At 42.1% G+C, this 24,969-nt stretch overlaps 1 protein-coding gene across 1 annotated transcript; it reads left to right on the top strand.

Annotated features, from left to right (window-relative positions):
- The first annotated feature begins 89 nt into the window (after positions 1 to 89).
- On the top strand, positions 90 to 22,162 carry LOC120019901 (UDP-N-acetylglucosamine transporter-like). Its single transcript, XM_038963311.1, has 9 exons — positions 90 to 95; positions 198 to 474; positions 735 to 889; positions 1,158 to 1,280; positions 1,529 to 1,694; positions 4,653 to 4,771; positions 21,399 to 21,532; positions 21,813 to 21,911; positions 22,153 to 22,162. Exons 1-9 carry the CDS (start codon positions 90 to 92, stop codon positions 22,160 to 22,162), a joined length of 1,089 nt encoding a protein of 362 aa, XP_038819239.1.
- The last annotated feature ends 2,807 nt before the right edge of the window (positions 22,163 to 24,969 follow it).

The raw sequence follows: 24,969 nt of genomic DNA, 5'->3' as shown, positions 1-24,969 counted from the left end.
AGTTTTGGTCAAACAGGGCGAAAATGATCTTCTCCAAGCTGCAAACCGTTCTGCAGCTTTGAGAAGCACATGTGCATCAAGTACGGAAGATGCAAGTTAGACATCCGGCAAAAACAACGTATGGCAAAACGCATGTGTATCTGCTGGACTTATGGCGTAACCCAGCCTATCTCACTGTCTATCTTTCTCTCCCATAGCCTAAACCAGGCCTTTCCCGCCTGGCCTCATCCCCTGACTCTATGGAGGCATCCCACCTCGTTTCCATGTCATCGCCCCGTGTCTCCCCATCCCAGTCACGGCTCAAGTACATGTCCCTGGGCGTGCTGGTGCTGCAGACCACCACACTGGTGCTCACCATGAGGTACTCGCGCACACTGCAGGGCGAGGGGCCCCGCTACCTAGCCTCCTCAGCCGTGGTGTCGGCCGAACTGCTTAAGATCCTCATCTGCCTGCTGCTCGTCTTCTATGACCACAGTAAGTCTAGTGATCCATATGGCTGGCTGGTTGGCTGTCTGTCCGTCTGGCTAGCTGTCCATCTGGCTGTCCGTCTGGCTGGTTGGCTGTCTGTCTGTGTAACACAGTCATGTGACAGCAGACAGCAGAGATAATACTCCTACAGTATCTTTGTCTTTCTAATGACAGCAGAGATAATACTCCTACAGTATCTTTGTCTTTCTATCTCTGTCTTAGGCTTCATTGTGTGACCATTCAATTTCTGTCTGTCTTTCTGTCAGGCTTCAGTTTTTGTGTGTTGAATCGGGTGCTGAAGGAAGAGATTCTCAACAAGCCCATGGAGACGTTGAAGCTGGCCATTCCATCAAGCATCTACACACTCCAGAATAACCTTCTCTATGTCGCCCTGTCCAACCTGGACGCTGCTACCTACCAGGTGAGAGATGTGACACCCGTGTGTGTGTGTGTGTGTGTGTGTGTGTGTGTGTGTGTGTGTGTGTGTGTGTGTGTGTGTGTGTGTGTGTGTGTGTGTGTGTGTGTGTGTGTGTGTGTGTGTGTGTGTTTGCATGTGCGTGTGTGCTGCAACATGTATAATGGGAACAAATGGAGGGACTCAGTATAAGGGGAACACTCAGGGCTTTCATATTCCATTTCATGTCCAATTTTGACTGGCATGAATTTAAATTGATATTGTCCCCAACCAGGTGACGTACCAGCTGAAGATCCTGACCACGGCCCTGTTCTCAGTATCCATGCTGGGGAAGAGACTGGGGCTCTACCAGTGGCTGTCCCTGCTCATCCTCATGACTGGTATCGTTCTCGTTCAGGTAACAAGGCTAAACACACCCGACAAGTCAATAACTCATCATTCCTGTTTGCATGTGTTTTTGTCCGATTAGTCGTTGATCTTCGAGTGTCCACATTAGGGAGGCAGAAGTCTAAATTGTTCTAAAGTTCACAGGTTTTTCAGGATAATTTGAATAAATCAGTGTTAACATGATGTCCAGGAAAGGTTTATTGAATTTTTGCACAGGTTTCCCATACTGAGCGATGTAGTGTGTGTTTGTCTCCACAGTGGCCTACAAAGTCTCTGGATGTGTCATCTCTGTCTGCAGGCTCCCAGTTAGTCGGTGTGATAGCCGTACTGATAGCCTGCTTCTCCAGTGGCTTCGCTGGAGTCTACTTTGAGAAGATCCTCAAAGAGACCAAACAGAGTGTGTGGGTCCGCAACATCCAGCTAGGTCAGCATCACTGGAACCTGTACGTTTGTTTGTTTGTTTGTTTGTTTGTTTGTTTGTTTGTTTGTGTATGCATGTTTGGTTCATTGATTCATTTAATTCTACATAAACGGCACTCTCTTGGTATGTGTGAATATCTTTCCACTTTCTCTATAGCAATTACACCATTTTATATAATTTATGGTCTCTCCATGTAATCCAGAGCTTCTAAAAAAAAGTTAAATCATCAACTTTAAATTAAATCGAATGTATTCTCACAACAGTATAGCAACTTTAGGTTGGAGGCACAGTCCCATAGCCCTTGTAATTCCAATCCTTAGGCAATGTCCTGATGCCAAATTGGTGGTCTTAGCTCATGAAACAATAAACTATACAAGCATGTAATTATAAACCGTGACAAGCAATGGACTACTTGACAATTATTTTAGAGTCCTCCCTTAAAACCTCACCCATTTCTCTCTTTCTCTCTTTCTTTCTCTCTCGTTCTCTCTCTCTCACACATATTGATGCACACACACACACATACTCACACACTCAAAATCACCATACAGTATACGTTGCTTCTACAATTTATTATGTGTATCCTGCTGCTCAGTCACTTTTACCCCTGATTACATAACTATCACCAATATCCATGCACATTGATATTGGTCCTGGTATTGACCTTGTAAATGAATAAAATAAAATGGTATTTGTCAAATGTACCAAATACAACAAGTGTAGACTTTTCTGTGCAAAGCTTACTTACGAGCCCTTTCCCAACAGTGCAGAGTTTTGCAACAGTGCAAAAGTAAAAAAACATTTTCTAAATATGAAAAGGAAAAAGTAAGAAAAGAGAAAAAGAAGAAGAAGGAAATAGTAACAGAATAAAATAACAACAACGAGGCTATATACAAGGAGTACCGGTACCGAGTCAATGGGCAGGGTTACGAGGTAGTTGAGGTAATATGTACATGTAGGTAGGGGTAAACGTGACTACGAAATCAGGATAGATAACAGAGTAGCAGCAGCGCATGTGAATAAGGTGAAAGTGTGTATGTGCGGCGTCAATATGCATGTAGTGTGTGTGTATGTGTGTGTTGGAGTGTAGTGAGTGTGTGGTAGAGTCTAGTGAGTGTGTGGTAGAGTCTAGTGAGTGTGTGGTAGAGTCTAGTGAGTGTGTGTTGGAGTGTAGTGAGTGTGTGGGTAGAGTCTAGTGAGTGTGTGTTGGAGTGTAGTGAGTGTGTGGGTAGAGTCTAGTGAGTGTGTGGGTAGAGTCTAGTGAGTGTGTGGTAGAGTCTAGTGAGTGTGTGGTAGAGTCTAGTGAGTGTGTGTTGGAGTGTAGTGAGTGTGTGGTAGAGTCTAGTGAGTGTGTGGGTAGAGTCTAGTGAGTGTGTGGGTAGAGTCTAGTGAGTGTGTGGGTAGAGTCTAGTGAGTGTGTGGGTAGAGTCTAGTGAGTGTGTGGGTAGAGTCTAGTGAGTGTGTGGGTAGAGTCTAGTGAGTGTGTGGGTAGAGTCTAGTGAGTGTGTGGGTAGAGTCTAGTGAGTGTGTGGGTAGAGTCTAGTGAGTGTGTGTGTTGGAGTGTAGTGAGTGTGTGGTAGAGTCTAGTGAGTGTGTGGTAGAGTCTAGTGAGTGTGTGGTAGAGTCTAGTGAGTGTGTGTTGGAGTGTAGTGAGTGTGTGGGTAGAGTCTAGTGAGTGTGTGGGTAGAGTCTAGTGAGTGTGTGGGTAGAGTCTAGTGAGTGTGTGGGTAGAGTCTAGTGAGTGTGTGGGTAGAGTCTAGTGAGTGTGTGGGTAGAGTCTAGTGAGTGTGTGGGTAGAGTCTAGTGAGTGTGTGGGTAGAGTCTATTGAGTGTGTGGGTAGAGTCTAGTGAGTGTGTGGGTAGAGTCTAGTGAGTGTGTGGGTAGAGTCTATTGAGTGTGTGGGTAGAGTCTATTGAGTGTGTGGGTAGAGTCTAGTGAGTGTGTGTTGGAGTCTAGTGAGTGTGTGGTAGAGTCTAGTGAGTGTGTGGGTAGAGTCTAGTGAGTGTGTGGGTAGAGTCTAGTGAGTGTGTGTTGGAGTGTAGTGAGTGTGTGTTGGAGTCTAGTGAGTGTGTGGTAGAGTCTAGTGAGTGTGTGGTAGAGTCTAGTGAGTGTGTGGGTAGAGTCTAGTGAGTGTGTGGGTAGAGTCTAGTGAGTGTGTGGGTAGAGTCTAGTGAGTGTGTGGGTAGAGTCTAGTGAGTGTGTGGGTAGAGTCTAGTGAGTGTGTGGGTAGAGTCTAGTGAGTGTGTGGGTAGAGTCTAGTGAGTGTGTGGGTAGAGTCTAGTGAGTGTATGGGTAGAGTCTAGTGAGTGTGTGTTGGAGTGTAGTGAGTGTGTGGGTAGAGTCTAGTGAGTGTGTGGGTAGAGTCTAGTGAGTGTGTGGGTAGAGTCTAGTGAGTGTGTGGGTAGAGTCTAGTGAGTGTGTGGGTAGAGTCTAGTGAGTGTGTGGGTAGAGTCTAGTGAGTGTGTGGGTAGAGTCTAGTGAGTGTGTGGGTAGAGTCTAGTGAGTGTGTGGGTAGAGTCTAGTGAGTGTGTGGGTAGAGTCTAGTGAGTGTGTGGGTAGAGTCTAGTGAGTGTGTGGGTAGAGTCTAGTGAGTGTGTGGGTAGAGTCTTGTGAGTGCAAGAGGGTCCAGGTAGCCATTTGATTAATTGTTCAGCAGCCTTATGGCTTGGGGGCACAAGCTGTTCATGATCCTTTTGGTCCCAGACTTGGTCCTCCGGTAGGAGAGAACAGTCTATGACTTGGGTGGCTGGAATTTATAGTGTGTTTTGTATTTCTCCTGTGTATTTTATCTGACTTAGAATTGATTCCGTGCTCTTTTTAGGACACTTTTCTATTTATTTCCATTTTGTTATATTGAATACTGCAAGTAATAATTCCACTGTACTGTTTACACCTGCTGTATCCTGTGCATGTGACAAATAAATGTTGATTTGACCTCTCTCTCTCCCTCCCTCTCCTAGGTTTGTTTGACCTAGTGTTTAGTCTAATGGGAGTGTTTGTGTACGACGGAGAGAGAGTGAGGGAGTCCGGAGCGTTCCAAGGCTACAACCCACTCACCTGGACTGTTGTGGCCCTGCAGGTAATGTACATATGCTTAAGTTATAGTTATAACTCAGGCCATACAAATGGATGTGTTAATGGATTTATCATTACGTTTTTTGTAAAGTGAGGCAAACGAGCAGAAAAAAAGTGGACCCCCTTGTAAAAATACAATAAGAATAAAATAAACCTGAAGGCACCTGAAGGTACTGCATTGCCGAAACGTTGGTTATTAGGTTTATCCAAAATGATATATAGAGAGTTGGCCTAATGTGGTTTCTGTCTGCACGTTCCGAGAGCACCACTTTCTCCTCCATTTATTTATTTATTATTCACATTTATTTAACCAGGCAGGCCAGTTGAGAACAAGTTCTCATTTACAACTGCGACCTGGCCAAGATAAAGCAAAGCAGTGCGACACAAACAACAACACAGAGTTACATGGAATAAACAAGCGTACAGTCAATAACACAATAGAAAAAAAGAAAGTCTATATACAGTGTGTGCAAATGGCATGAGGAGGTAGGCAATAAATAGACCATAGTAGCGAAGTAATTACAATTTAGCAGATTAACACTGGAGTGATAGATGAGCAGATGATGATGTGCGAGTAGTGATACTGGTGTGCAAAAGAGCAGAAAAGTAAATAAAAACAATATGGGGATGAGGTAGGTAGATTGGGTGGGCTATTTACAGATGGACTATGTACAGCTGCAGCGATCGGTTAGCTGCTCAGATATCTGATGTGTAAAGTTAGTGAGGGAAATGTAAGTCTCCAGCTTCAGCGATTTTTTTTCAATTCGTTCCAGTCACTGGCAGCAGAGAACTGGAAGGAAAGGCGGCCAAAGGAGGTGCTGGCTTTGGGGATGACCAGTGAGATATACAGTGGGGCAAAAAAGTATTTAGTCAGCCACCAATTGTGCAAGTTCTCCCACTTAAAAAGATGAGAGAGGCCTGTAATTTTCATCATAGGTACACTTCAACTATGACAGACAAAATGAGAAAAGAAAATCCAGAAAATCACATTGTAGGATTTTGAATGAATTTATTTGCAAATTATGGTGGAAAATAAGTATTTGGTCACCTACAAACAAGCAAGATTTCTGGCTCTCACAGACCTGTAACTTCTTCTTTAAGAGGCTCCGCTATCCTCCACTCGTTACCTGTATTAATGGCACCTGTTTGAACTTGTTATCAGTATAAAAGACACCTGTCCACAACCTCAAACAGTCACACTCCAAACTCCACTATGGCCAAGACCAAAGAGCTGTCAAAGGACACCAGAAACAAAATTGTAGACCTGCACCAGGCTGGGAAGACTGAATCTGCAAGTGTACCTATGATGAAAATTACAGGCCTCTCTCATCTTTTTAAGTGGGAGAACTTGCACAATTGGTGGCTGACTAAATACTTTTTTGCCCCACTGTACCTGCTGGAGCGCGTGCTACGGGTGGGTGTTGTTATCGTGACCAGTGAGCTGAGATACAGGTCACAGTGGTGGGTGGTATAAGGGGCTTTGGTAACAAAACGGATGGCACTGTGATAGACTGCATCTAGTTTGCTGAGTAGGGTATTGGAAGCTATTTTGTAGATGACATCGCCGAAGTCGAGGATCGGTAGGATAGTCAGTTTTACTAGGGTAAGTTTGGCGGCGTGAGTGAAGGAGGCTTTGTTGCGAAATAGAAAGCCGATTCTAGATTTGATTTTGGATTGAGATGTTTGATATGAGTCTGGAAGGAGAGTTTACAGTCTAGCCAGACATCTAGGTATTTGTAGTTGTCCACATATTCTAGGTCAGAACCGTCCAGAGTAGTGATGCTGGTCGGGCAGGCGGGTGCGGGCACGAGCGGTTGAAAAGCATGCATTTGGTTTTACCAGCGTTTAAGAGCAGTTGGAGGCCACGGAAGGAGTGTTGTATGGCATTGAAGCTTATTTGGAGGTTAGTTAACACAGTGTCCAAAGAAGGGCCAGATGTATACAGAATGGTGTCGTCTGCATAGAGGTGGATCAGGGAATCACCCGCAGCAAGAGTGACATCGTTGATATATACAGAGAAAAGAGTCAGCCCAAGAATTGAAACCTGTGGCACCCCCATAGAGACTGTCAGAGGTCCGGACAACAGGCCCTCCGATTTGACACACTGAACTCTGTCTGCGAAGTAGTTGGTGAACCAGGCGAGGCAGTCATTTGAGAAACCAAGGCTGTTGAGTCTGCCGATAAGAATACAGTGATTGACAGAGTCGAAAGCCTTGGCCAGGTCGATGGAAGACGGCTGCACAGTACTGTCTTTTATCGATGGCGGTTATGATATCGTGTAGTACCTTGAGCGTGGCTGATGTGCACCCATGACCAGCTCGGATACCGGATTGCACAGCGGAGAAGGTACGGTAGGAATCGAAATGGTCAGTGATCTGTTTGTTAACTTGGCTTTCGAAGACTTTAGAAAGGCAGGGCAGGATGGATATAGGTCTATAACAATTTGGGTCTAGAGTGTCACCCCCTTTGAAGAGGGGGATGACCGCGGCCGCTTTCCAATCTTTAGGGATCTCGGACGATACGAAAGAGAGGTTGAACAGGCTGGTAATAGGGGTTGCAACAATGGCGGCGGATAGTTTTAGAAAGAGAGGGTCCAGATTGTCTAGCCCAGCTGATTTCTACGGGTCCAGGTTTTGCAGCTCTTTTTCAGAACATCTGCTATCTGGATTTGGGTGAAGGAAAAGCTGGGGAGGCTCGGGCAAGTAGCTGCGGATGGTGCAGAGCTGTTGGCCGGGGTAGGGGTAGCCAGGAGGAAAGCATGGCCAGCAGTAGAGAAATGCTTATTGAAATTTTCGATTATCATGGATTTATCGGTGGTGACCGTGTTACCTAGCCTCAGTGCAGCTGGGAGGAGGTGCTCTTGTTCTCCATGGACTTTACAGTGTTCCATGGACTTTACAGTTGACTTTACAGTTGTGTTCCATGGACTTTACAGTGTTCTCCATGGACTTTACAGTTGTGTTCCATGGACTTTACAGTGTTCTCCATGGACTTTAGAGCTACAGGATGTAAATTTCTGTTTGCTAAGTGACAATTGACACTTAAAATTATGAAGATGTCGTAGAATAATAGTGAAGACATCAATACTATGAAATAACACATATGGAATCATGAAGTAACCAAAAAAGTGTTAAACAAATCAAAATATATTTTAGATTCCTCAAAGTAGCCACCCTTTGCCTTGATGACAGCTTTGCAAACTCTTGGCATTCTCTCAACCAGCTGCATGAGGTAGTCACCTGGAATGCATTTCAAATAACAGGTGTGCCTTGTTAAAAATTAATTTGTGGAATGTCTTTCCTTCTTAATGTGTTTGAGCGAATCAGTTGTGTTGTGACAAGGTAGGGGTGGTATACAGAAGATAGCCCTATGTGGTAAAAGACCAAGTCCATATTATGGCAAGAACATCTCAAATAAGCAAAGAGAAATGACAGTCCATCATTACTTCAAGACATGAAGGTCAGTCAATATGGAAAATTTCAAAAACTTTTAACATTTCTTCAAGTGCAGTCGCAGAGTTCAAGTAACAGACACATCTCAACATCAACTGTTCGGAGGACACTGCGTGAATCAGGCCTTTATGATCGAATTGCTGCAAAGAAACCACTACTAGAGGACACCAATAAGAAGAAGAGACTTGCTTGTGCCAAGAAACACAACAATGGAAATTAGACCGGTGGATATTTGTCCTTTTGTCGGTGGATATTTGTCACAGTGTCCTTGTGAGATGCAGAGTAGGTGTCACGTTCCTGACCTTGTTTTCCTTTTGTATAGTTGTGTTTAGTGGGTCAGGACGTGAGCTGGGTGGGCAGTCTGTGTTGTTTGTTCTATGTTAAGTGTCAGGTTTAATTGACCTTGTATGGCTCTCAATCAGAGGCAGGTGTTTTACGTTTTCCTCTGATTGAGAACCATATATAGGGAGGTTGTTTCGCATTGTTTGTTGTGGGTGGTTGTCTTCCGTGTCTGTATGTATGTTCGTACCACACGGGACTGTAGCGTTGGTTTGTAGTCTGTACCTGTTTGTGCGTTCTTCGTGTATTTGTAAGTTCTCATGTTTTAGGTCAGTCTACGTCGTTTTGTTGTTTTGTAATTTTCCAAGTGTTTTTTCGTGTTCGTCTTCGTCTTTAAATAAATTCATTATGTATTCACAACCCGCTGCATTTTGGTCTGATCCCTACTCCTCCTCTTCAGACGAAGAGGAGGAGAGAAACTGTTACAGTAGGTGAATGGATGATCTCCACATGTGTGGTTCCCACCGTGAAGCATGGAGGAGGAGTTGTGATGGCATGGGAGTGCTTTGCTGGTGACACTGTCTGTGATTTATTTAGAATTAAAGGCACACTTAACCAGCATGGCACAGCATTCTGCAGCGATACCCCATCCCATCTGGGTTGGGCTTATTGGGACTATCATTTGTTTTTCAAACTTTACACACAAACTTTTCCAAACTTTACACTGGTACTGTACAGTGGGGCAAAAAAGTATTTAGTCAGCCACCAATTGTGCAAGTTCTCCCACTTAAAAAGATGAGAGAGGCCTGTAATTTTCATCATAGGTACACTTCAACTATGACAGACAAAATGAGAAAACAAAATCGAGAAAATCACATTGTAGGATTTTTTATGAATTTATTTGCAAATTATGGTGGAAAATAAGTATTTGGTCAATAACAAAAGTTTATCTCAATACTTTGTTATATACCCTTTGTTGGCAATGACAGAGGTCAAACGTTTTCTGTAAGTCTTCACAAGGTTTTCACACACTGTTGCTGGTATTTTGGCCCATTCCTCCATGCAGATCTCTAGAGCAGTGATGTTTTGGGGCTGTTGCTGGGCAACACGGACTTTCAACTCCCTCCAAAGATTTTCTATGGGGTTGAGATCTGGAGACTGGCTAGGCCACTCCAGGACCTTGAAATGCTTCTTACGAAGCCACTCCTTCGTTGCCCGGGCGGTGTGTTTGGGATCATTGTCATGCTGAAAGACGCAGCCACGTTTCATCTTCAATGCCCTTGCTGATGGAAGGAGGTTTTCACTCAAAATCTCACAATACATGGCCCCATTCATTCTTTCCTTTACACTGATCAGTCGTCCTGGTCCCTTTGCAGAAAAACAGCCCCAAAGCATGATGTTTCCACCCCCATGCTTCACAGTAGGTATGGTGTTCTTTGGATGCAACTCAGCATTCTTTGTCCTCCAAACACGACGAGTTGAGTTTTTACCAAAAAGTTCTATTTTGGTTTCATCTGACCATATGACATTCTCCCAATCTTCTTCTGGATCATCCAAATGCTCTCTAGCAAACTTCAGACGGGCCTGGACATGTACTGGCTTAAGCAGGGGGACACGTCTGGCACTGCAGGATTTGAGTCCCTGGCGGCGTAGTGTGTTACTGATGGTAGGCTTTGTTACTTTGGTCCCAGCACTCTGCATGTCATTCACTAGGTCCCCCTGTGTGGTTCTGGGATTTTTGCTCACCGTTCTTGTGCTCATTTTGACCCCACGGGATGAGATCTTGCGTGGAGCCCCAGATCGAGGGAGATTATCAGTGGTCTTGTATGTCTTCCATTTCCTAATAATTGCTCCCACAGTTGATTTCTTCAAACCAAGCTGCTTACCTATTGCAGATTCAGTCTTCCCAGCCTGGTGCAGGTCTACAATTTTGTTTCTGGTGTCCTTTGACAGCTCTTTGGTCTTGGCCATAGTGGAGTTTGGAGTGTGACTGTTTGAGGTTGTGGACAGGTGTCTTTTATACTGGTAACAAGTTCAAACAGGTGCCATTAATACAGGTAACGAGTGGAGGACAGAGGAGCCTCTTAAAGAAGAAGTTACAGGTCTGTGAGAGCCAGAAATCTTGCTTGTTTGTAGGTGACCAAATACTTATTTTCCACCATAATTTGCAAATAAATTCATTCAAAATCCTACAATGTGTTTTTCAGGATTTTTTTTTCTCATTTTGTCTGTCATAGTTGAAGTGTACCTATTATGAAAATTACAGGCCTCTCTCATCTTTTTAAGTGGGAGAACTTGCACAATTGGTGGCTGACTAAATACTTTTTTGCCCCACTGTATATAAAGTGTAATATTTGGATTTAAATCAAATTTGAACACATTTATTTTCATTTTGTTATTTTCTTTCTCCCCAATTTTTGATCTTGTCTCGCTGCAACTCCCTAACGGGCTCGAGAGAGGCAAAGGTGGAGTCATTCATCCTCCGAAACATGACCCGCTTAACCACGCTTAACCCGGAAGCCAGCCGCACCAATGTGTCGGAGGAATCATCGTTCAACTGGCGACCGGGGTCAGCCCGCAGGCACCTAGCCCACCACAAGGAGTCGCTAGAGCGCCATGAGTCAAGTAAAGCCCCACCGGCCAAACCCTCCCCTATCCCGGACCAATTGTGCGCTGTCCTATGGGACTCCCAGCCACGGCCAGTTATGACACAGCCCGGGAATGAACACGGGTCTGTAGTAACCCCTCTAGCACTGCTATGCAGTACCTTAGACCACTGCGCCGCTCAGGAGGACAAAATTGAATATATTTCAGTCTATATCTGACATGGTACAAGTGTATTCTTTTTTTATAGCCCATAACAATAGCTGCGGGAAGTAGGGGTGCTGAGGGTAATAGCTGCGGGAAGTAGGGGTGCTGAGGGTAATAGCTGCGGGAAGTAGAGGTGCTGAGGGTAATAGCTGCGGGAAGTAGGGGTGCTGAGGGTAATAGCTGCGGGAAGTAGGGGTGCTGAGGGTAATAGCTGCGGGAAGTAGGGGTGCTGAGGGTAATAGCTGCGGGAAGTAGGGGTGCTGAGGGTGCTGCAGCATCCCCTGAAAAATCTGAATTAAAACAAAATATTAATAAATAACAAAAATATGTGACTTTCTTTTCTCACAGAAGCACTGAGCCTTTACTAGTCCTGTATTAGCTGACAGATATCCACCTAATTTTCGAATGCTTTTAAGACACAGAAGCCAAATTCAGAAAATATGGATACAACTTCCTCCATGCTCATGCATTATCATAATTCATATACTCGCCATTTGAAATCCCTGAATTTAATAGCATGTTTCTGTTAGCCTATACATCATGAACTACCCCCCCCCCCCACACTGTTATTATTAATAATAATAATACGCATAACAATAACACAATATTTTAGTTCTCAGTGTTTAGTATGATTTTAGTGGCAAAGCAGAATAAAAAAATCCAGATATGAGGTAAACTCCCAGCAGAGCACAAAGTCCAATGGGTTTATCCTCTGGTGTGTTGATGTTGATGTTCTCTGTATCCACAGCCAGAATGATTTTGCAGTGCATGGTTATCGAACAGGTTTCCTGTTTTATTCATCAGAGGTGTAGGGAGGGGGAAGTCTGGGAATCCCCAAAAATGTAATTATACAGATGATTACCAAAATATGCACACAACAGTGTTGTTACCTTGGTTTTTGTGGTGAATGTGAATGAAAAAAAAAAATTTGATATTGGTTTTCATACACATACCTTGTCCATAATGTAGAGGCCTATGGGATATTCATTGAAAAGGTAAGGAAGGAGGATGGTAAATGTCATCTGCATAACATACCAATACAAATTGATGTACCTTTGTATGCCTTCTTGTCTGTATACCTGCTGACAAAGACACACACACAAAAGTGAGCAGTTCAGTCAGCTGCACCCAATATCAAATCAAACTTTATTTGCCACATGCGCCGAATACAACAAGTGTAGACTTTACCGTGAAATGCTTACTTACAATCCCTTAACCAACAGTGGAGTTCAAGAAGAAGAAAACCAAGTAGGCTAAAATAAAAAGTAATAATAAAAAGAATAACAATAACGAGGCTATATACAGGGGGCAACGGTACCGAATCAGTGTGCAGGGGTACAGGCTAGTTGAGGTAATCTGTACATGTAGGTGGGGGCGAAGTGACTATGCATAGGTAACAAACAAACAGCGAGTAGCAGCAGTGTACAAGAGAGGGGGGGGGTAAATGTATATTGCCCAGTGGCGATTTTTATGAATTGTTCAGCAGTCTAATGGCTTGGGGCTAGAAGCTGTTGGGTACAGGGACTATGGTGGTCTTCTTGAAACATATAGAAATTACAGACTCGGTCAGGGAGAGGTTGAAAATGTCCATGAAGACACTTGACAGTTGGTCCGCACATGCTTTGAGTACACGTCCTGGTAATCCGTCTGGCCCCACGGCTTTGTGAATGTTGACCTTTTTAAAGGTTTTGTTCACATCGGCTACCGAGAGCATTATCACACAATCATCCAGAACAGCTGGTGCTCTCGTGCATACTTCAGTGTTGCTTGCCTTGAAGCGAGCATAAAAGGCATTTGGCTCGTCTGGTAGGCTCGTGTCACTGGGCAGCTCGCGTCTGGGTTTCCCTTTGTAGTCCGTAATAGTTTTCAAGCCCTGCCACATCCGACGAGCGTCAGAGCCGGTGTAGTAGAATTCAATATTAATCCGGTATTTACGCTTTGCTTGTTTGATGGTTCATCGGAGGGCATAGCGGGATTTCTCATAAGCGTCCGGATTAGTCTCCCACTCCTTGAAAGCTGCAGCTCTAGCCTTTAGCTTAATGCAGTTTTTGCCTATAATCCATGGCTTCTGGTTGGAATATGTACGTATAATCACTGTGGGGACGACGTCATCGATGCACTTATTGATGAAGCCGATGACTGAAGTGGTGTATTCCTCAACGCAATTGGATGAATCCTGGAACATATTCCATTCTGTGCTAGCAAAATATTCCTGTAGTGTAGCATCCGCGTCATCTGACCTCTTCCGTATTGAGTGAGTCACTGGTACTTCCTGCTTTACTTTTTGCCTGTACGCAGGAATCAGGAGGATAGAATTGTGGTCAGATTTGCCAAATGGAGGGTGGGGGAGAGCTTTGTATGCATCTCTGTGTGTGGAGTAAAGGTGGTCTAGGATTTTTTCCCCCCTGGTTGCACATGTGATACGTTGGTAAAAATTTGGTAAAACTGACTTCTTATGGCTGCAATCCCGTTAAAACTTCTTATGGTTGCATCCCGCTACCGGGATCGATATGACAGCAGCCAGTGAAAGTGCAGGGCGCCAAATTCAAACAACAGAAATCTCATAATTAAAATTCCTCAAACATACATGTATTTTATACCATTTTAAAGTAATCTCGTTGTTAATCCCACCAAATTGTCCGATTTCAAATAGGCTTTACAGCGAAAGCACCACAAACGATTATGTTAGGTCACCGCAAAATCACAGAAAAACACAGCCATTTTTCCAGCCAAAGACAGGAGTCACAAAAAGCAGAAATAGAGATAAAATGAATCACTAACCTTTGATGATCTTCATCAGATGACACTCATAGGACTTCATGTTACACAATACATATATGTTTTGTTTGATAAAGTTCATATTTATAACAAAAAACCTTAGTTTACATTGGCGCCATGTTCAGAAATGCCTCCAAAATATCCGGAGAAATTGCAGAGCCACGTCAAATAACATAAATACTCATCATAAACTTTGATGAAAGATACATGTTTTACATAGAATTAAAGATAGACTTGTTCTTAATGCAACCGCTGTGTCAGATTTCAAAAAGCTTTACGGCAAAAGCACAATATTCAATAATCTTTGAACAGCGTTCAGCCACAAAAGGAAGCCATACAGTTACCCGCCAAATTGTGCAGTCAACAAAACTCATAAATAGTATTATAAATCTTCACTTACCTTTGCTGATCTTCGTCGGAATGCACTCCCAGGACTCCCACTTCCACAAGAAATGTTTGTTTTGTTCGGTAATGTCCATAATTTATGTCCAAATAGCTATTTGTGTTAGCGTGTTTGGTAAACAAATCCAAAGTCAGGAAGCGCGTTCACTAAAAGCAGACGAAATATCAAAAAGTTCCGTAACAGTCAGTAGAAACATGTCAAACGATGTATTGAATCAATCTTTAGAATGTTTTTAACATACCTCTTCAATAACGTTCCAACCAGAGAATTCCATTGACTTCAGATGTGTGATGGAACAGAGCTCCCTCTCATGTGAACGCGCATAGTCAGAGCATGGTCAGGTCATGATAGACCTGACTCATTCCTGTCTCCTTCGGCCCCACTTCACAGTAGAGGCATCAGACAAGGTTCTACAGACTGTTGACATCTAGTGAAAGCCGTAGGAAGTGCAAACTGATCCATATCCCACTGTGTATTCAATAGGGGCTGGGTTGAAAATCGACCAACCTCAGATTTCCCACTTCCTGTTTGGATTTCTTCTCAGGTTTTTGCCTGCCATATGAGTTCTGTTATACTCACAGACATCATTCAAACAGTTTTAAAGACTTCAGAGTGTTTTCTATCCAATACTAATAATAATATGCATATATTAGCAACTGGGACTGAGGAGCAGGCAGTTTACTATGGGCACCTCTGGGCACCTTTCATCCAAGCTACTCAATACTGCCCCTGCAGCCATAAGAAGTTAATAGGAAGTCCCTGGCCACTAGGAGCACCGCTTCTGGATGAGCATTTTTTTCTTTGCTTATGGCCTTATAGAGTTGGTTGAGAGCGTTCTTAGTGCCAGCTTTTCTTTGTGGTGGTAAATAGACGGCTACTAATAATACAGATGAGAACTCTCTTGGTAGATAGTGTGGTCGATAGCTTATCGTAAGGTACTCTACCTCAGGCGAGCAATACCTCGAGACTTCTTTAATATTAGACATCGCGCACCAGCTGTTATTGACAAAGAGACACACACCCCCACCCCTCGTCTTACCAGAGGTAGCTTCTCTGTTCTGCCAGTGAATGGAAAATCCCGCTAGCTCTATATTGTCTGTTTCTTCGTTCAGCCACGTCTCGGTGAAACATAAGATGTTACTGTTTTTAATGTCCCATTGGTAGGATAATCTTAATAGTAGGTCATCAATTTTATTTTGTAACGATTGCACGTTAACAAGGAGAATGGAAGGCATTGGGAGTTTCGCCTCCGGCTTCTCAGAAGGATCCCCGATCTGCGTCCCCTTTTCCGGCGTCTTTTCTTCACGCAAAAGGCGTGGATCTGTGTCTGTTCCAGTGAAAGCAGGATATCTTTCTCGTCGGACTCGTTAAAGAAAAAAGTTTCTTCCAGTCCGCGGTGAGTAATCGCTTTTCTGATGTCCAGAAGTTATTTTCGGTCATAAGAGACGGTAGCAGCAACATTATGTACACAATACGTTTTTGTTTTAAGTTAAACAAAATGCAAAAATAATTAAATAATTGCACAATTGGTTGGGAGAATGTAAAACATAAGCCATGTTCTTCGGCGCCATCTTTTCAATACAGCTAGCCTTCAACATATTGTTATAGCCTACATATTATTACCTCTTTTTTTATTGATATCCATTGAATTGTGTCCATTTTCTGTTTTAGAAAGATTTGCACAAATATGAAAAGATAGATGGTATCATCATAAAACAATATCAATGTAAATCATACAAGGGACAAACCTTACCTTTTCAGTTAAGTGCCTGCACCTGCTGTCCTTTCAAATTAAAATCCAAATGTTTCAGTTGGGCTATTAGGTTCCTGCAAGAACCCCACCAACTAAGGAGGTTCCTTGTTGAACCCCACCTCCTATGGGGTTCTTGGAATAACCTTTTGGGGGCCATTTTCAGTGCCGAGAACCCTAAGGTTCTTCAAAGAACTTTGAGGATCTTAGAAGAACCCTTGTTTTTAGAGTGTAGTGTATGCTAATTTTAAGAGTGTAGTGTTGGCTACCTTTGATTTCTTTATTTTAGAAACTTTTTTTCCTTTGACTGGATGTATTCAGTGCAGTATTAACCCTAACATTGACCTTATGAATAATGGTGTAATATGCATACGCTTCTAACTTAGTGTCACGCCCTGACCTTAGAGGCTTTTTATTTCTCTATTTGGTTAGATCAGGGTGTGATTTGGTTGGGAATTCTAGTTTTCTATTTCTGTGTTGGCCGGGTATGGTTCCCAATCAGAGGCAGCTGTTTATCGTTGTCTCTGATTGGGAATCATACTTAGGCAACCTGTTTTCCACCCTAGTTTGTGGGATCTTGTTGCTGTTTAGCGCTACAGAGCTTTATGTTCTTTTCGTGTTTTGTTGTTTTTGGTGTCATTTGAAAATAAAGAAAAATGTACTCCTACCACGCTGCACCTTGGTCTCCTTCCAACGACGGACGTAACACTTAGGCTATATATATGTTGTCTTTATTGTTCTGTTGCGCAATTGCGCTCCTGGCCTCTCCGCTGCCATGGCTATTCCTCTTAAATCTTGTGGAGTTCCAGGAAAAGACAGACTACAAAATCTTGTTGGACACATATTTCGACTTATTTTCTTTAGTCTACTAATATCCTATTGGAGGGGAGATGCACGTTTGCTCTTGCTTGCTGAATGTAAAATAGGCTACAGCATTTACGGGCGGGAAGGTGGAAAGGAGAAGCCTATATTTTCTTATAGTAGGCCTAGGCCTAGATTAACACCTGGTTACATCATGACAAAATAGGCCTACACCATATGAGTGGCCTGCTAATGTACCTTTCTGAACCTTCTAAACTGTCGAGTATAAACCCACAGTGATCCAAATTGCTGTATAAGCAGCCTTAGGCTGTAGGCCTATGCAGTTATTTTGGCCTGAAACAAAACAGGGCATGTGAGCTGTTATTCAAATTAGCCTACATCACGGCAGTTTACAGACTATGGACAATACTTGCATATTCACTTAATAACAATAATTGATTCCTTATTGCACTGTGTTGTTGTAGCCCAGGTATAATACTTGTATTGTCTAAAAACGTAGGCTAAGGACCAATCATTAGTGGAGCTTTGCATGCCCAGGGACCACAGAGCGCAGCCTGTGGGAACTGACTACCGATCTGCCCTTCATAATCTGTTAATTTATCTTTCTTGCACGTTGGTAGGTTAATATTTAGCCTATAGTCTTAACATTTAGCTAGTGAATGGCCTAATATCTAGCTAATATTTAGCTTCTTACTTTGGCTACAAGTCACTAGCCTCTCTTATCCAAGCAGTTCACATGCGCAACAGGCTATAGGCTGCAAGCCTCTCCGAAATAAGCAATTCCTTGTGAAATTCCCAGGGAATGCTATAGGCTACAAAAGCTATTTTTATACTAGGCCTAATAGCCTATTCGGGAAAGAATCAGGCTTGCTCTTGCTAATTGCTGAATGTAAAACAGGCCTACAGCATAGAACATGCATGTCAGGGAAAGTGAGGAGGGAAAGTGCATTGTGTGATCACTTTTGGCCGGTTATTATAACATTGTTGCACTGATGCATTGCAAATAGTTGCACAGGACATGTAGAGATGAGCACAGTGAAAAAGAAGACCCCAAATAATTGACAACCTTTAGAAAAATGGAAATCACTTGCAAACCACTTGAGCAATGAGGCAATGACATACTGTTAAATATGAGCAGACTAAATGGCAATTGATGTTGAATCGCTACATTTAAATAAGAGTTACTATATTATTTTTCATTAGGCCTACATGTACATTGAAGTAGCCTATTATCTGTAGTGGTCACTATGACAATGAACACACCATGAAAACACTGAATGGTCACTGAACCAGTAGCCTATCTGTGCATTAGAGACTTCTTAAACAATGTTCCCTCCAAACTCTGCAGGTGCGCGCACATAAGAAATATCAGCCTGTGCAGAGAAGCATGAGATTGAACATTACTCAACTTTATAGCTTTCCCCTTTAGTTAACACTATCAACGTTTCAATCTACTGTGGGAATTGCCAATGTTAGCCACTTTCATTGAAACATACTGAAACAAAACAAACTATCTGTGCACGAGATTTTCTTGTAGGCAGAACGCACTGGAGTAGGATTCTATTGCATTGAAACTAACTTCTCAGCCCATACTCTACAGACGAGTGCAGCAAAACCAATCAGAGCCAAATAGACCATTGCCATTTATGGATCTGTGCCATTTTCTTTGAACTGGACTGTGTTTACCACATGAGTGGTTGCGAGTAGATGCGCATGTTTTGAGATCAAAGCAAGAACTGCATGTAGCCATGTGTACACATTTGTTCATATTCTTTGCTAGTGAGTTATTGGCCCAGTTATAGCTAATTTCTAGTCAGCAATGGGGGAGTGGCTGCTTCCTACAGGAGCACAAAATGTGTGCATTTCTAGCCATCTTTGAAAAGTGAGTAAGGTAAAGAAAAAAAATTATGTCTTAAAGGGGCAGTGTTGTATTTTGAAACAGGCTTGAATAATTTAAGTAGCCAATAGGCAAAGTGTAGCATAATTTGTCTGATTCTCTGTAATAATGGTATGGGAATAATAATTAATTTAATTTTGTAAAGTAATTTCTTGCATCAAACAACACATTTTTAGTCACCTTGTCTCAAGGACAAGTGGATAAACAAGTTCATGTCAAGGCCTGCATATTTTTTCCAAAAGTCTCATGGAATGTAGGCCGACATTGAACACCACATATTGGCTGCTACTGTATGCTTATAAATAGAACATCTATTTCCATGTTAAAATGTTATGGGATGCATTTTCTCCATTGTTTTTGATGGTAGGTCACTCTGATAGGCCTACATTATGATAAAATTGCCACAGTAGCCTACTTGGCCACTGTTATAACTGTAAGTTAAAGCGGCTACAGCCTCAGTGTTCACAGTAAACAGTGCACCAGAATTTTCACAACATTCAAGTTTGCGCTCAGCTACATTTGCTCAGTCCCGAAATAAATGAGAGGGAACATTACTCATGAATGATCATGTGTCACCACCTTATTACTAGGCAGCCTGCAGTTGGATGCTTTGATCAGTCGATTGACAGGTGTAGGACTGTAGAACGATAAATGGTAAACTTTCCTCCAGTGTGGATGCTCACCAAAATGGTATAGTTATGTAGCCTATAGTTTCTCATTATAGTTATTGTTAGACTTATTGGCTTGGTGGATGGCCCTGAGTTAACCTCTACCACAACACAACTAATGTTATTATCACAACAGAACTAGTCTACTAGTAGGTCTAACTCATGTTATTATCACAACAGAACTAGTCTTCTAGTAGGTCTAACTCACATTATTATCACAACAGAACTAGTCTACTAGTAGGTCTAACTCACGTTATTATCACAACAGAACTAGTCTACTAGTAGGTCTAACTCACGTTATTATCACAACAGAACTAGTCTACTAGTAGGTCTAACTCACATTATTATCACAACAGAACTAGTCTTCTAGTAGGTCTAACTCACGTTATTATCACAACAGAACTAGTCTACTAGTAGGTCTAACTCACATTATTATCACAACAGAACTAGTCTACTAGTAGGTCTAACTCACGTTATTATCACAACAGAACTAGTCTACTAGTAGGTCTAACTCACATTATTATCACAACAGAACTAGTCTATTAGTAGGTCTAACTCACGTTATTATCACAACAGAACTAGTCTACTAGTAGGTCTAACTCACATTATTATCACAACAGAACTAGTCTACTAGTAGGTCTAACTAACGTTATTATCACAACAGAACTAGTCTTCTAGTAGGTCTAACTCACGTTATTATCACAACAGAACTAGTCTACTAGTAGGTCTAACTCACATTATTATCACAACAGAACTAGTCTACTAGTAGGTCTAACTCACATTATTATCACAACAGAACTAGTCTACTAGTAGGTCTAACTAACGTTATTATCACAACAGAACTAGTCTACTAGTAGGTCTAACTCACGTTATTATCACAACAGAACTAGTCTACTAGTAGGTCTAACTAACGTTATTATCACAACAGAACTAGTCTACTAGTAGGTCTAACTCACATTATTATCACAACAGAACTAGTCTACTAGTAGGTCTAACTAACGTTATTATCACAACAGAACTAGTCTACTAGTAGGTCTAACTCACGTTATTATCACAACAGAACTAGTCTACTAGTAGGTCTAACTCACATTATTATCACAACAGAACTAGTCTACTAGTAGGTCTAACTAACGTTATTATCACAACAGAACTAGTCTACTAGTAGGTCTAACTCACGTTATTATCACAACAGAACTAGTCTACTAGTAGGTCTAAAGTTATTATCACAACAGAACTAGTCTACTAGTAGGTCTAACGTTATTATCACAACAGAACTAGTCTACTAGTAGGTCTAACTCACGTTATTATCACAACAGAACTAGTCTACTAGTAGGTCTAACTCACGTTATTATCACAACAGAACTAGTCTTCTAGTAGGTCTAACTCACGTTATTATCACAACAGAACTAGTCTACTAGTAGGTCTAACTAACGTTATTATCACAACAGAACTAGTAGTAGTTCTAGCTAACGTTAGCGAACTTGAATAAAATAAATATAAAATTACACTTACACTTGTATACTTGACTTGTATACTCTATAAATTGACTCCTTCAAATAATTTACTCTGGCAAGTTTGCCACCCTCACTCTGCACTTCCATTGCTTGGCTGTGCCCATAGCAACGTTCAAAAATTAGGTGTACCCCCCTGTGTGTGAGGTGTATACTTTTGTTTCAAAGTAGATTTGTTTAAGGCTACCAAGAAACACTGATTTAGCCCACTGCAGTAAAGGGTTAAATCCATGTCCTCTCTGTGTTGCTTGTGTTTCCAGGCTCTGGGTGGGTTGGTCATAGCAACAGTCATTAAGTATGCAGACAACATCCTGAAGGGGTTTGCCACCTCACTCTCCATCATCCTGTCAACACTCATATCCTACTTCTGGTTGGAGGACTTCGACCCCACCAGGTACACATACGCACACACACACACACACACACACACACACACACACACACACACACTTTGATAAATCATCTGGCCAGGTCCATCTTGGATCAAAGGTTCTTAATCTCAACAGATTTCCTGATAAAATACAGATGAGAATACGAAAAGAGAGCTGAATTAATATGAGAACTACCTGAATATAAATGTTCTGCCTATAACTCTAACAACCTCCGATCTCTCTCTCTCTCTCTCTCTCTCTCTCTGTGTCTCTCTTTCTCTGTCTCTTTCTCTCTCCCCCCAGTGTGTTCTTCCTAGGAGCAGTGCTGGTCATTGCTGCCACCTTCCTGTATGGCTATGAGGCTGAGGTCTGCCACCAGCCACAGCAGAGTCTAGATTGGAGGTATCAACAAAAATGTTTGGATGAATCCAAGAATTCACTGACAATGTTAGTTCGAAATAAATATTCAATTTCTATATATTTTATCATGTTTTTATGTATTTGGGGAATAAGGGAGTAGGGGAAAGGCAGTTTGTAGTATGAATGTATTTTAGAGGTACTGACGGTCAATAAGACCAAGGGCATTCAAATGAATTGAATGCCTCACACGTTACAAAGCCCCTCATTTGTCTTTGAGTGACAGCTCCACCTAGTGGGAGTGTTGGGCCATAGCACATTTACTGCAGAGGGGAGGGGTTGAGACGAATGACTAGAGATGCTGGATGTCTTTTTATTGGGGACAAGGAGGAAAAGGATTAAAGGAAGGAATGCTTTGAATTTGCTGCTCATTTCCAGACATTCAGATCCAAAGAATTGCACATACAGTTGCTGATGTTTGTATGCAAAAATTGCCTTTCATGCAACAACAGAAATGAATAATTAAAGTGATCAAATGTGAAATATGGGTCTAAACAGATGTTTAGTATTGAAAAAGCCAGTAGTATGTATGTATGTATGTATGTATGTATGTATGTATGTATGTATGTGTGTATGTGTGTTGTTTCATCTAGGCATGAAATCACAAAGCAGGATTTATTGATGAGCAAAGAGGTAATAAATTGTGTGATGTTTCACAACAACTGGGTCATATTGGGCACCAAACGGAACAAAACAGGCTAAAGACAGGGTGGGACTGCCCAAATGTTTGTGTTGCAAAGCACCCTGCTACGTTGTGCCCTAATGAAAGCGACCCTGGTTCCTATGGTGTCGAGTTTAGACAAACCAAAACAGTCTCTATAACAACAGATCACTGAATATGTTTGGTGCCTAGTCAGAGGTGCATAAGCTGTGTTCATATATAATCTATTTTCATTTCTTTGTGTATCTAACATGGAAATAGCTTCCATCTTACCCAAGAATGAAAATTGTGAATGTGGCTAGAAAAATATTCTGTTTAATCAATGAACGGCAGCCATTTTGGGGATATGACGAAGCCATCATTGTGAAAAATACCTCCATCCTGTGTTTCCTAATCATTTATCCACCTACAGTACCAGTCAAAAGTTTGGACACACCTACTCATTCAAGGGTTTTTCTTTATTTTACTATTTTCTACATTGTAGAATAATAGTGAAGACATCAAATCTATGAAATAACACATATGGAATCATGTAGTTACCAAAAAAGTGTTAAACAAATCAAAATATATTTTATATTTGAGATTCTTCAAGTAGCCACCCTTTGCCATGATGACAGCTTTGCACACTCTTGGCATTCTCTCAATCAGCTTCATGAGGTAGTCACCTGGAATGCATTTCAATTAACAGGTGTGCCATGTTAAAAGTTAATTTGTGGAATTTCTTTCCTTCTTAATGCGTTTGAACCAATCGGTTGTGTTGTGACAAGGTAGGGGTGGGATACAGAAGATAGCCCTATTTGGCAAAATACCAAGTCCATATTATGGCAAGAACAACTCAAATAAGCAAAGAGAAATGACAGTCCATTACTTTAAGACATGAAGGTCAGTCAATATGGAAAATATCAAGAACTTTGAAAGTTTATTCAAGTGCAGACGCAAAAACCATCAGGCGCTATGATGAAACTGGCTCTCATGAGGACCGCCACAGGAAAGGAAGACCCAGAGTAACAGACACATCTCAACATCAAATGTTCAGAGGAGACTGCGTAAATCAGGCCTTCGTGGTCGAATTGCTGCAAAGAAGCCACTACTAAAGGACACCAATAAGAAGAAGAGACTTGCTTGGGCCAAAAAACATGAGCAGTGGACATTAGACCGGTGAAAATCTGTCTTTTGGTCTGATGAGTCCAAATTTTAGATTTTTGGTTCCAACTGCCGTGTCTTTGTGAGACGCAGAGTAGGTGAACGGATGATCTCCGCATGTGTAGTTCCCACCATGAAGCATGGAGGAGGAGGTGTGGGGGTGCTTTGCTGGTGATACTCTCTGTGATTTATTTAGAATTCAAGGCATACTTAACCAGCATGGCTACCACAGAATTCTGCAGTGATACGCCATCCCATCTGGTTTGTGCTTAGTGGGACTATCATTTGTTTTTCAACAGGACAAGGACCCAAAACACACCTCCAGGCTGTGTAAGGGCTATTTGACCAATATGGAGAGTAATGGAGTGCTGTATCAGATGACCTGGCTTCCACAATGACCCGACCTCAACCCAATTGAGATGGTTTGGGATGAGTTGGACCGCAGAGTGAAGGAAAATCAGCCAACAAGTGCTCAGCATATGTGGTAACTCCTTCAAGAGTGTTGGGAAAGCCTTCCAGGTGAAGCTGATTGAGAGAATGCCAAGAGTGTGCAAAGCTGCCATCAAGGCAAAGGGTGGCTACTTCAAAGAATCTCAAATATATTTTGATTTGTTTAACACTTTCTTGGTTACTACATGATTCCATGTGTTATTTCATAGTTTTGATGTCTTCATTATTATTCTACAATGTAGAAAATAGTAAAAATAAAGAAAAACCCTTGCATGATTAGGTGTGTCCAAACTTCTGACTGGTACTTTTTATCTCACTCAACAGTCCCTATGTGTTTGCATAGTCTTGGAGTGGAGAGAAATTCCAGGATTGTGACATGTAGAGAGGAGAGAGGATGATGGAGTGATGAGAGGGAGAGAAATGGACAGACAGATGGGAAGGTGTGGACTGAACCTGGTGAGCAGCATAGATGGAGCGTGAATCATGTGACATTGTGTAATATGACAGGGACCCCTATGAATAAACCCAATACCAGACCAGACTACTGCCTTAATAGTGTACTGTGGGACTATGGCCCAATCCCAAATAAACCCCTATCCCCTCACCCAAGACATTTTGAGTATATCGGAAAGGATTGTAAAGATAAGCAACATGGGTAGAGGCAAGGGTTGGTCTTAGACTTGGACATTCATGTTTGTACGTGTAGATACTCAACTGACACCAGAAAACCCACACCTTTAACCCATCCATGTTCAATGTTTCTATGTGAATGGATAAACATGGCGTATT

This window comes from Salvelinus namaycush, chromosome 25 (genome assembly GCF_016432855.1).
Source record: "Salvelinus namaycush isolate Seneca chromosome 25, SaNama_1.0, whole genome shotgun sequence".
Classification (NCBI taxonomy): Eukaryota; Metazoa; Chordata; class Actinopteri; order Salmoniformes; family Salmonidae; genus Salvelinus; species Salvelinus namaycush.
The sequence above is the reverse complement of the archived record's forward strand: the minus strand, read 5'-3'. Positions and strand labels throughout refer to the sequence as shown.

Bases quoted from the DNA above. Each gene is read 5' to 3' on its own strand.
- LOC120019901 (XM_038963311.1), top strand. The intron at 1,281-1,528 runs GTAACAAGGCTA...TTGTCTCCACAG, and splicing joins CTGGTATCGTTCTCGTTCAG to TGGCCTACAAAGTCTCTGGA. The intron at 4,772-21,398 runs GTAATGTACATA...TTGTGTTTCCAG, and splicing joins GGACTGTTGTGGCCCTGCAG to GCTCTGGGTGGGTTGGTCAT.